General features: G+C 40.6%; 1 protein-coding gene across 1 annotated transcript; it reads right to left on the bottom strand.

Moving 5' to 3' along the window:
- Positions 1-635: 635 nt before the first annotated feature.
- On the bottom strand, positions 636-6016 carry LOC140925886 (uncharacterized). The gene is made up of 2 exons (XM_073375726.1): positions 5168-6016; positions 636-4572 (listed from the first exon to the last, which is right to left on the bottom strand). The coding sequence occupies exons 1-2, from the start codon at positions 5973-5975 to the stop codon at positions 884-886; spliced, it is 4497 nt and encodes a 1498-aa protein (XP_073231827.1). The 5' UTR covers positions 5976-6016; the 3' UTR covers positions 636-883.
- Between the last annotated feature and the right edge of the window lie 7424 nt (positions 6017-13440).

Genomic DNA, 13440 nt, shown 5'->3' with positions numbered 1-13440 from the left:
GGTGAGATTGGAGAGCAGCGCTGTAGTCATGCATATTGTTTTGTGTTACACTAAGTTCCCTGTAGCTGTCAGCAGTGCATTCATGGTCCTCTCCAAATAGTTTTAGACGGATGGTTAATGCACGCTGGTGAGATTGTAGAGCTGCGCTGTAGTTATGCATGTTGTATTGTGTTACACCAAGATCCCTGTAACTGTCAGCAGTGCTTTCATGGTCCTCTCCAAATAGTTTAAGACGGATAGTTGATGCACGCTGGTGAGATTGCAGAGCTGCACTGTAATCATCCATGTTGTTTTGTGTTACACCGAGTGCCCTGTAGCTGTCAGCAGTGCTTTCATGGTCCTCTCCAAACAGTTTAAGACGGATAGCTAATGCACGCTGGTGAGATTGTAGAGCTGCGCTGTAGTCATGCATGTTGTTTTGTGTTACACCGAGTTCCGTGTAGTTTTCAGCAGTGCTTTCATGGTCCTCTCCAAATAGTTTAAGACGGATAATTAATGCACGCTGGTGAGATTGAAGAGCTGCGCTGTAGTCATGCATGTTATTTTGTGTTACACCGAGTTGCCTGTAGCTTTCAGCAGTGCTTTCATGGTCCTCTCCAAATAGTTTAAGACGGATAGTTAATGCACGCTGGTGAGATTGCAGAGCTGCGCTGTAGTCATGCCTGTTGTATTGTGTTACACCGAGTGCCCTGTAACTGTCAGCAGTGCTTTCATGGTCCTCTCCAAACAGTTTAAGACGGATAGCTAATGCACGCTGGTGAGATTGCAGAGCTGCGCTGTAGTCATGCATGTTGTCTTGTGTTACACCGAGTTCGCAGTAGCTGTCAGCAGTGCTTTCATGGTCCTCTCCAAATAGTTTAAGACCGATAGTTAACGCACAGTGTTAAGATTGCAGAGCTGCGCTGTAGTCATGCACGTTGTTTTTTGTTACACCTAGTTCCCTGTAACTGTCAACGGTGCTTTCATGGTCCTCTCCAAATAGTTTAAGACGGATAGTTAATGCACGCTGGTGAGATTGGAGAGCTGCGCTGTAGTCATGCATGTTGTTTTGTGTTACACCAAGTTCCCTGTAGCTGTCAGCAGTGCTTTCATGGTCCTCTCCAAATAGTTTAAGACGGATAGTTAATGCACGCTGGTGAGATTGTAGAGCTGCGCTGTATTCATGCATGTTGTATTGTGTTACACCAAGTGCCCAGTAGCTGTCAGCAGTGCTTTCATGGTCCTCTCTAAATAGTTTAAGATGGGTAGTAAATGCTCGCTGGTAAGATTCCAGAGCTGCACTGTAGTCATGCATGTTGTTTTGTGTTACACCAAGTGCTCTGTAGCTGTCAGCAGTGCGTTCGTGTTCTTCTCCAAGCAGCTTAATACGGATAGCTAATGCACGCTGGTGAGATTGTAGAGCTGGGCTGTATTCATGCATGTTGTTTTGTGTTACACCAAGTGCCCAGTAGCTGTCAGCAGTGCTTTCATGGTCCTCTCCAAATAGTTTAAGACGGATAGTTAATTCACGCTGGTGAGATTGCAGAGCTGCGCCATAGTCATGCATGTTGCTTTGTGTTACACCAAGTTCCCTGTAGCTGTCAGCAGTGCGTTCGTGTTCTTCTCCAAACAGTTTAATACGGATAGCTAATGCACGCTGGTGAGATTGTAGAGCTGCGCTGTATTCATGCATGTGGTTTTGTGTTACACCAAGTGCCCTGTAGCTGTTAGCAGTGCTCTCGTGGTCCTCTCCAAATAGTTTAAGACGGATACTTAATACACGCTGGTGAGATTGTAGAGCTGTACTGTAGTCATGCATGTTGTATTGTGTTAGACCGAGTTGCCTGTAGCTGTCAGCAGTGCTTTTATGGTCCTCTCCTAATACTTTAAGACGGATAGTTAATGCACGCTGGTGAGATTGTAGAGCTGCACAGTAGTCATGCATGTTGTATTGTGTTACACCAAGTGCCCAGTAGCTGTCAGCAGTGCTTTCATGGTCCTCTCCAAATAGTCTAAGACGGATAGTTAATGCACGCTGGTGAGATTGCAGAGCTGCGCTGTAGTCATGCATGTTGTTTTGTGTTACACCAAGTGCCCGGTAACTGTCAGCAGTGCTTTCATGGTCGTCTCCGAATAGTTTAAGACGGATAGTTAATGCACGCTGGTGAGATTGCAGAGCTGCACTGTAGTCATGCATGTTGTATTGTGTTACACCAAGTTCCCTGTAGCTGTCAGCAGTGCTTTCATGATTCTCTCCAAACAGTTTAAGGCGGATTCCTAATGCACGCTGGTGAGATTGTAGAGCTGCGCTGTAGTCATGCATGATGTGTTGTGTTACACCAAGTTCCCTGTAGGTGACTGAAGTTCTTTCATGTTGTTCTCCTAAGGACCTTGTTGCCGTGTCCAGCGCTCTCGTGTATGACTGAAGAGCTTCTGAGTGGTTTCCTCTGTTGTTGTAAACTCTACCCAGGTTTAAGTGGCAGTCCACAAGCGCTTCAATTTGTATTTGACCATAACCGCCAAAGTCGTAACTATTTAGGAAAGTTCCTTTCCATTGCTTGAGCGTTTTTTCATGATAACTTATTCTTGACCAAAATAGTTTTTCAGGGTCTTCACTATTCAAATCCCACAGCATGTTTGCCACAGCTGTGTGAAAATATAGCAAACCAATTGAAGGTGTAACATCTTTTTCGACACACTCTAACATTTGAAGAACTAAGTAGTTTGTAGTTTGTTTGGTTTTAGTGTTAGCGAAAAACTTTGTAGCTTCGCTTAAGAGAAAGACAATTTGGAATTCGAAAGGTTGATTGAGCAAAATGTTTGAGCCCTTTTCAAAGTTCATTTTATCAGTAGTTTTATGTGATTTGCTTTTCATTGGCGGGATAATAAGCAGCTTGCAATCTCCTACTGCAGAGGACAGATGTAGTGCTTTGTCATAGTAGCAACTTGCATTGTAGAAGTCATTTAGGGACTGATAATAACAAACGAGGATCTGAAGAATAAGAAACTTTAGAAATAACGACTCTTGGTCGTTGCAAGTATTCAGTGATGAAAGCGCCTGCTGTAGGCAGTGGACTCCACTCTTAGTTTTTTCTGCAGTAAGGTGACAGATTCCTAAATAGCAGAAGCATTTGCCTTTTTCTTGATTAGAAACAAGGGACGATGCTGCTTGCAGAACTTTCACTTCAGAGAGAAGATGATTCGTCTGCCCTGCTCGTCCCCAGGTTACTTGACTGAAAGCCTTAGAAGAAAGTAGCTGCCTGTGGTATTTTTCATTTCCATGCAGATTGGCTGCTTTTATTGCGCCATCGTATATGTGATGAAAGGTTTTCGCTTCACTCTCGGTCCAAAAAAGCGAGTCAAGAAACAACTCCCCCTTGACCAATATGTCAAAGACAGTGTCAGCTGTTTTGGGGTCAAAACATCCGTCTACTAGGCTTTGAACAATGCTCTCCTTATCCTCATAAAATGCAATATATGCATGCATGGAATGCCCGGTGAGAAATTGTTTATTTAGTTTATCAAAGTACGAGACATAGAATGCATTCAAACGACCCTTTGCATTGAGAATTATCTTGTTCATCTCAGTGTCCTCTTTCTCTTTCGAAAATGATTGCAACAGTTTGTGCATCGTGAAAGTCCCGGGTTTAGAGCCTAAATCAATCAGTGACTTCCTCCGAAGGTTTTGTAGCATTCTTTTGGCTTTAAAACCACTTTTGGTACCTAAAACAACCGCAGCGACCTCAGTAGTGAAGTTTTCAGGGAGAATGCTCAAAGAAATTAGTGCTTCTTGTTCTTGTGCAGTTAGTCCTTGGAAAGAGGAGTCAAATATGTCCAACATGCTTACGATACTTTCTGTAGAGGACGCCTTGAAATCATCTAGAAAATGACTTGGTAAAGAATTATCTTCAGAAATCAAAGAACACATTAATTTTATGGCCAAAGGAACTTGTCCGCAGATATGCGCGACTTCTATGCAATCTGCAGCGCTCGCATTTGGAAGTAATTCATGAATTAAGGATTTTGTAGAGGCTTTATCCAATGCTCTGACTCTCAATCCTTGATGTCCTTGAAAATGAATGTCCATAAAGTCAAGAGACTCTCTCGTGGTTACAATGCATGTCACCCTTGGGTTTTGCCTGAGTATTTCTTCAAGAAGTTGGGTGACTTCTTCCTTCACTTTTTGATAACCACTTTCTAACAAATCATCGGCATTATCAAGAATAAATACAGACTGTTTTGATATTTTATTGAATAGTTGGCAAATCTCATCATCAAGGGACAGACGCTGATGGGACGGTTGATTTTTAATGGTTGGTTGCCCTAGAACGCTAAGAATCTTTGAAGCCAGACCCGCCTTTGACTGAAGTCCTCGCAATGAAAGCCAGTACACTGGCAGTCCTTGAGTCTGAAGAGCGTGTCCCGCTGCAATTGCAACCGACGTTTTTCCGAATCCAGGTGAACCCCAGATCGACACAAGTCGGGTGGATTCGGAAGTGACATGTCTGATTATCTCTTCAACTTCGCTCTGTCGCCCGGTGAAATCGGGAACCATCGAAGGAAGGTAGGCTCTTGAGAGCGATGGTCTCGTATCTTTTATAATAAGAAAAGACCAAAAGTGAAAAAGAAATCAGTTAAAATATTCAAAAATAAATATATAAATAAGTCAAATTTGACCCGTCATTCAATGTACAAATGATATTCTTGAAGTGAATCCAAATCCCTATTTTTATATTTATACGAAATCTGATGATTTAGGAAAAGAGTTCGGTTATGATGTCGATCCAAGGTCATTCCCTTATCTGTTTTATATAAAGGAAGCTTACATACAAAACAAAACCTTGAGAAAGATGTTCTTTAGGCAGTGTCTGGCAGCCTGCTCAACAGAAAAAATCTGAGAACTTCCCAACATGAGTCAACAGAGTAAACAGATGCTCCGCAACTGAGCTACAGGAGACTAGACCTAACTGGAAAAAGGTTCACTCTCCGCGGCTAAGACTGCTACCTTCTTTAACTACCTTACAATCTGAAGGCTCTGATGAAAAGGGAAAACTTAATAGGCTTTGATTTTGCTTATTTGTAAATGGAACTGGCTCAATTAACCAGTCCTGCAATGGCAATTTACTTACTATTTGTCCAAACTGTAACTGGCTGAGCCTTCGGAAGGAACAATTTCTCAAAATCTTACCTGCATTGTCAGGTAGATTTTCTTGTTCGTCTCTTCCTACTTTCAATTCATCAATCTTTTTTTCCAGTCTAGTTATGTCGTCTCTGCTGGCATTATCAACTTCGACTTGTTTTTTTAAACTCTCCAGACCTTCTCTGAAGTCCTCGAGACATTTGATGTACGCTCGAGTCTCGTCTCGGATTCTGGCTTCCAATTTTCGAACTTCATTTGTGGGAAAGTCTGACTCCGCCAAACTAACAAATGCGTCAATTGATGCCGTCGAGACACCAAGGGCTTGAAACGCATCTCTGGTGTAATTCACGCGCTGGTCAAACGTCGCCTTGTCCATCTCACTACTGGTGGAGTGACAAAGCGAATTTCTAAGAAGGCGAAGCTGATCAATCGCAAGTGCAATGGTCTCCGTCATGTTTCCACCCGGGCTGACCACACATGCGTGGAAACTACCATAAGGTACTGCACGGGGCTTCACGTACAAATCACTCAGTGTGGCAAAGGGGCTTGTACTGGCTGGCAAGGCAAAAGACCTCGCAAATATAGTAGCCTGGAACAGGTTGGTACAATCCCATTGGTTGTAAGACTGGAGAACAGGAACTTTAGTCTTCTTGCCACTTTTTGCTTCTTCAGAGTCGAACATATTTCTGACAGCAGTGGAATCATCCCAGAGCTGGAAACCAGGGCGGTGTCCATAGGTGTTGTCCCACATGGTTTTAAAGGTCTGCCGTAAGGCTTTGGGGAATTCATTTAATACTAAGGACGAGAACTTAAAGAAATTTAATTGTTCGTCACTAAACGGCTGCAATGCTGTCATCTCCAGTTAGTCTACGCAGTAGGTGAAGGAACTAAAATTAATTAAAGAAAAAAATTACCAACAATGAAACTCAAGACAACCCTCGTTTTTCCTAAAAATTGCATTTTCCTTCAGTTTATTTCGCGATCGCATGCTTTTCTGCGACCCCATACGAGTTGGGACGGCACAACCAGATAGCCTTAACATTGCCATGCTATAAAAGGGAGAAAATTATCTACGAGAAATGCTTCAAGAGAAACTGACAGACAAACCGAGTAGGCCGGTTGAAATCAAATAAACTGACTTTCGGTGAGGGTCTGGTTGTGTACTTTAGCGAACAATTCTTTCAAGGACCACTTGGACAGACAGCAGCGAGGGAAAACCGGATCTTAACGTAGATTAGGACCAGCAGTATAAAATAGCACTTTAAAAAATTGAAGGCAAGGCTTATGGGAAAGCTAAGGGTTACGAATTTATTTGCCTAATATTTCGACTAGACAAAACTAGTCTTCATCAGGGGCTAGAAAAGCTAAGTAAGGATAGAATAAACGGTTACGGTATATAAAACATGACAAAAATAAAAAATAAAATGTGATTGGTGGAGGAATACAATTGACTAAAACTTGTATGAAGAGGTTATATTAAAACATATGTCAATAGATTATATTTCATCTCTTCTGTTCATCCCATAGGGTTCAAGTGTTTTGCCTTTCGATATTAAAAATCCATCGCGTGCCTTACGGATACTGTCCCTGTCTGAATTAATTACTTCTAACGGAGTGAGCTCTATGTCCTTGATGGAATGATCTGGAAGGAAGAAAATTTTGGGAAGGGATGTGTCGCTGGTTCCCTGGAAGCCTTAGCCTTTGCTAGACCTTCTACCCTGTTTCACTATATTTCCGATCTATCGATGCTCTCGTTTTTATGAAATTAATGCGGGTAAATTTAGATTTGCCAATCTCATTTTCTTAGTTGTCAGCAATTTCTATTTAAATGCGTTGTACCATAGGGCCTTAAATTTTAGTTATACTAGGGCTACAAATAATCTTAAACCTTGTCGTATTTGGAGCTTCACTATATAATTATACGGCTACGAATTTGTCACTGCCGACTCATTATAGATCGTTTTCACTGTCACGCAACAAAAAAATAAATTGGAAACCGTCCAGTGGAAAAAGCCAAGAAATGAAATGTTATAAAAGACTAATATATAAACAATTTGTCAAAGTCTCAGGTCTTTGTGGCCCGCAGTTTCTGAGTTATTTGCCGAAAGGTTTCACGCACCTTTGTAGAACTTTGTATGGAGACGCCATATTGGTGCACCGTTTTGGTGTGCCAATATGGCGGCCGGAAATCCACAAAAACATCTGGAATTCAATATTTCTCTTAAAGCTCTTTGTTTTCACTCGAGAACTAGCATACGTACGCATAAACATATCTTCTAATACTTAAAATGGTAATACTGCTAAAAATCAAGGGGAGAGACTTTTTTCAACGAGACAGCATTTCTAAGTTCAAATTGCTGTAATTTCGAAATGAAACATGGTACGGAAATGGAAACTTGTACACAGATTTACTTTTTGTTTAAATTCAACCTAGTGCAAATTAAAATTCGTACAACCTCGCTGTTTTGACTTTACAATTTGATGACGTCACTGTGAAAACCATCAAAAGAAGTTGATGGAGCTTCTATGATCATGAGGTACATAAACATGAGTTATTTCCTTATTCATTCAGCATGAATTGACCTTATCCTGCCCTCAAAAACGAAGTAAAAAGCTAAGTCATTTTACACATTGACAACGTTTGCTTCAATTAAGTCGACATTGAACCGCTAAAAGTAATTTGTATTTCGAGATATCGCAATTATTGTCGTTGTCAAGTTTGGCTTCGTTGGTAAAACTGCCGAAACAACTCTCCTTTTTTCCGCATGCCTCTTTACGCAAAACATCTTTCCGTAGCATGAACTTGTATCTACTGAGTTGATAATGTGAGCCTGAACTAAGACTTTCAAGGCTTTTGATCCGTAGCCTATTATCCGCGCTATGTAACTGTATTATTGTGCACAAGTGGCTAGGAAATTGTCGAAACATGTATCAAAGGATCATTCTGTTATTAGAATTCATAATTTCAACAAAGTTTACCTTAAAGACATCAACTCTTCGTTAGATGCTCACCGTCTCAGGCATCAGCCTCAAGATTGTCAAATTCTCTAACCGAGTGCCATAACAACAGTACACAATCACAAACGCCGATATTTCTTTACCATGTTTGTGAACAGCACCCAAAGAATGTGCAAGATTTTTTCTATACAGGGAACAGAAAATTCAGCAAACCACGATGACGTCTGAGACCGCAGAGGCAATATTGTGTATTGTGCGTGATCAGTGAAGGTGAACCTCGGAAGTGGACTTAACCAGGAGCTGATGGGTTCCTAACCGTGACGCACAGACGGGTATTATGAATTTGCTCCTAGAAGGAGGCTTTCAAAGTGGTCGACAACACGCACCCAAGATAAGTAGACACTAGTAGACGAGGCCAGAGCAAGCGAGACAGTCCAGGACTGCAACAATTATTGAAAGAACGTTAAGACTACTCCATATACTATAAAGTGCCGATTTTAAGTCCTTGGCTTATGTAACTTCGTAAGGGGTTTTCGGAGGGCTTACTTGATTAAAATTGAGTGGCTTATATATGTTCTAAGGAGCATAGGGATTTTAAAGAGAAACTGAGGCAAATATTGTTACATAAATTTCTTGATCCTGCGAGCGTTTCGTAGGATTTAACCTTTTAATGTATCATAAGAATTTTAAACGGAAACTTAGGTTCTTTTTTAGGTAATTATTTTTATATATACTTGATAATGAATTATAACTTTGTCAAATTATGTACAATAAACTTCTTACTCTCTCTCTCTCTCCTACCCTCTTACACTTGCAACAATAATGGGGGTGATAATGGGAACTTGAAAACGCTTCGAAACATGCTTATCAACAGAGCAATTTTCAAGGAGTTATAATAACTCCCCTAGTGGGGTTAATTTAACTCCCTACAGTAAGGTAATATTTTGGAGTTATTTCAACTGCAAAAAAGGAGTTTAAAGAACTCTTTTTCAGGAGTAAAAATAACCCCAGATTTGAAGTTATCATTCAGGAGTTAAAGTGACCCCCAAAAAAGGTTTATCCCGTGCTCTAAAATTTTTACTCCATTTTTGGACTTATGATAACTCCCTAAAAAATACTGTGAATGGTTGCTAAGCAAAGTCTCAAAAGTCAAGTCTTAAAACCTCATGATAAATCGAACTTATTTTAAAAAGTTGGAACCGAGTTAACCACGAAACGTAACAAATTGCGTAAGTTCAGACTTTAATTTATTACTGTTGACTCAGTGTTAGCGTACAGCTTGAGTAAAGTAAAGCAGTACTACAACGCAGTAGTTCACAATAAAGTTTCAAGTAGTATGTCAAGAGTAGCCTGCGTAGCAAGCGTTTCCTTGCGGTTTCGGAGCAAAGAACGAGGAACGACCGAGTTGATAATTAAAAAGAAGTAATTATCTTATTGTTTCGCCATCACGTTCCAAATTTTCTGATTGAAGTAATTCAGAGTTCTTGGAAAGTGATTGTGAATTTCTGTCGGAAAAAACACAAACGGGGGGCCTACATCTGGAATTAAGGGGGTTATAATCGGGTGTATTTCCTTGTAGTATGTGGGGAGATAACTGCATGGGGGGAGCTTATAATCAGCGAAGCGGCAAATTTGAATGCGGGCTGGCTAGCTAGGAAGCTATGCAAAGGCGATTTGAGCAACGCACGTCAACCGTAACTGTGGCTTTTCTTATATGCCTTGACGCTTCCAAAGTTGTACTGCTTAGTGTAGTTATTCTTATAGAGAGGAATTAACCCAAAATTTAAGCAAAAGTGTCTAAGAATGCAAAACGTCTACTTCCGGTTCACGTGCGTTGCTCAGAAACGCTCCTTCTTTAAAAACTCCCCAGCTAGTCTGTTCAAGCAGTCATGTATGATTTCCTTCGAAGCTGGAAATATTTTCAGGGGAAACGCTTCTTCTTAAACTCACTAGCTAGCCTTTCCAAGCAGGAACATATATGGTTTCCTCCGAATTTAAATATCTTTTCAACAATATTTCAGTCTCTTTTTAGTCCGCAGAATAAAAAAATATAGCGACTATCTCCAAGGTAGGTTGAGTTTGATCGTCGGGTGAACGTAGTCCTGAATACGACTGTTGTTGACACTGACTGACGTTTCGGAAACTTGTGCGGTGGTCATCTTCAGAGTCAAAGTGAGTTGTATCACGTCAGTTGATGGTATTATACTCTGGTTATTGATCTGATTGGTAAATTACGTCGCGATGTTATTGGTCGTCTGTCAGTTAAGCCGTGATGTTCAAGGCTACTCAGGTAAATTAAGGCATGGGTCCCCAATGATTCAGTATAAAAAAGTGATGGGGGATGGTCTATCTCCGAGCACGTAAGCAGTAGAAAGATGAGACTTTGCTAGATACATACATGTGTGGTTTCTGTCAATTAGATCATGTTCAATTATGCAAATGTTGTCACGTGACTCCACGAGGCCAGAAAACAATAAAAAGTCTTTAAACAAAAATGGCAACACTTTTTGTTGTGAGTTATTAAACCGGACTGGTTTAGGACAATGTGTAATGCAAGCATCTACAAGACTGTGCTTGGCCTTTTTTGATTTGTTTACTGTTTTAGAAAATAAACGGCTTTTTCAACTAGACCCAGTCCTCCAAAACAATTGTATCCCATCTTAACGCCTTCGATTTTAAATATCTAAAAAAGGCCAAGCACAGAAGTGATACATTAAACGGCATTAACATTATGCAACCGGTAAAATAAGTGAAGACACACGAAAAAGTGTTGCCGTTTGAAGAACAAGCTTTTTCAGCCGATGGAGGTCACGTGATCTAATTTGCATAATTTTAAAACTTAAAATTGACACAAACTAAAAATGTGGTTAGCTGGCAAAGTTTTATGTCTCTTCATCTAAAGCCCTTAGATATAGACCACCCCCTCACTTTTGAAGAGAGTAAATTAAGGCAAATTGAGGCCCATGCCTTAATTTACCTGAGCATGAAGACTCGTAATCAGTAATTGGTGCGTTTCGGTCCGTCTGTTGTCACAGTTAAACAGTCGTCTATTGTTAGTCAAATTGTCAGTTCTTCAGTCGTTCTCTCGTAGTTAGTTTTGCTTGATCTCGTCAATAAGTCGTTTGTTCAGCACTGGTAACTGTTGGCTACGATTCAGTGGCGTTTGTTCTAAGTTAGTAAACCAGCTTTCTAAAGTAAGACGTTGATAGTAGTCTGTAAAATACGTTATACATGTCGCAGAGTCCCAGTCAATTTGATGTTTCGTCTGTAATTGGTGCTCAGCAATGTGATTGTTGACGTCACCATTCCTCGTCGGTCTCCACAAAGAAGACCGCTTATAAGAGTACAATAAAACAAAGGACCTTATAAAGAAAGTCCTATCAGATTTCTAGCAAAACTATCGTCTTTGGATTGAGAATCTCAAAGTTATAAAGCATAGAGAATAAAACTTGATGTTGATCAGTTTTAGAGCTAAAAGGATTAACAAGAAAAATGTCAGTCCCTGGAAGCAGAGCTGGGGTCTGGGGAGGAGAGTTGGCCCCGCCGGGGCCATTGCACATACCAACTTGCCACTGAATGGGTTGTTTTTGCTTACGAAAAAGATAAAAAGGTAAAGATCCTTATATTTTTGGGGCAAAGACTCTAGAAATACAATCTAAACTAAATTCAATTTAGCCAATAAGCCATCGAGTCTGTGAATGAGTATTAGTTCGTAACACTATGAAGCGCATAGGTCCGCAATGAATCCTCAGTATCAATAACAACAAAATCTTCGCCTGTGCAACTCGTAAAGCTGTGAGCCTCGATGCATCATTTCTTACCAAGGATCCCAAATTAAAAGTGATAGGCTAGAATTAGGTGGAAAACACAAATAAACATATACTCTTTCACAAAAACATGACAAAACAAGATTACCCCATACGAGGTAGCCTGGATTACAAACCTACTTTATTAAACTACATACGAGGTAAAATATGCTGCCTCTATATTATCCGCTTTCAAGCTGGTATTGGTTGACTTCTTTCCATGTTTTAATTTGAACTTCTTGGCCTGCGAGCAAGCTCTTGCGAGGCAGCAGGACAGAGGAAGGATAAGACCGTCTTATCCCCGCCCCTGTCCTCCACAAAGCTTCCACAAGCAAGCTTGCGAGCATGTCTAATAATAATCAGACACCCTGGCCTTTGCCCTTTGATCCAAAGGATCTTACTGAATATGAATAAGTAGATATTCATAGGAAGAGAAGTTCACGAATAAAATCGGTGTTACTGGTTGTAACGCTAAGTGAACCCAAAAATAAAAATCGTTCTCGCTTTCAATCTTGCACTGCTCATACTTAATACCCTCTAGACTGCATTCAAGGAAAAAATGAAATAATTGCGACTTTTGTACAGAAGCATTTGGTAGTAACGAAAAGTCCTTTACAGTCTAGTAGCAAAAGAAAATAAGCTAAGAGAGGGAATCTCTTTGCCCCATGATAATTATTGTTAGTAAGAAGTAGTTTTGAATTCAATTTTAATGAACGTGTTGCAAGAACAAACAGTGCTTGAAGTGCAGGCCTTGTTTATTCAGGGGAGGCACTTGCTCCATCCCTAGAGACAGAGAGTGATGAGGGCACCTGTATTCCCAGCCACTCGCCAAAGGCTCTCCTGTTAGGAATTACGTATTTTCTACCTCTTACCCAGATTACTTTATTCTTCAGGAAGTGTGCACATTATCTCTTGCCACTGAATTTGCTGGAGATAAGATGACAACTGTCAATTTTTTTGTTCTCGTGTTATGCCTGATGGGAATAAGTGTGCATGTAGTTACAAAGGCAACAAGAGGTGGGTGGCAAAATTATAGCGTTACCAATCGCATGTCAGGAAATCTATCTTCTTCGCGCTACAAATGTCAATTTCTAATTAATATTTAATCACAAATAATCAAGTTAAGCATGACATATTTCTTTCCCGACAACTTGGCAACACTGAGTGATCTGCCAAAAATTTTTGTTGGCCTCCTGGGCTGCTGGTGGACTCTCTTCCCTCGCATGTCTCCCTCGTGCACCCCTTCTTTTTTTTTTGGCCATACCACAATACTTTCAAGCCGTGCTACGCAGGCTATCCCCCTATGGAATTGAAATTGCGCTTTCAACACCGATTTTTTTCGTTTCAGACTCATATAGTTCAAAACTGAATGGACAGCAGATGGTAGAACTGAAAAGTGGTAGCACTGAATTAAAGGAGCTGTTATCAGGAAATGATGCTGCAGAAAATGACGATGTGGATGAAGAATTTGAAATTAATGTTTATGGACAAAGATAACATTATAGTATCCAGCCCGTTTTGTGGGCTGACAGTGAATTTGAAGTATGTATCTGTGCT

This window comes from Porites lutea, chromosome 2, assembly GCF_958299795.1.
Source record: "Porites lutea chromosome 2, jaPorLute2.1, whole genome shotgun sequence".
Lineage (NCBI taxonomy): Eukaryota > Metazoa > Cnidaria > Anthozoa > Scleractinia > Poritidae > Porites > Porites lutea.
This window is presented reverse-complemented; position numbering and strand designations above follow the sequence as displayed.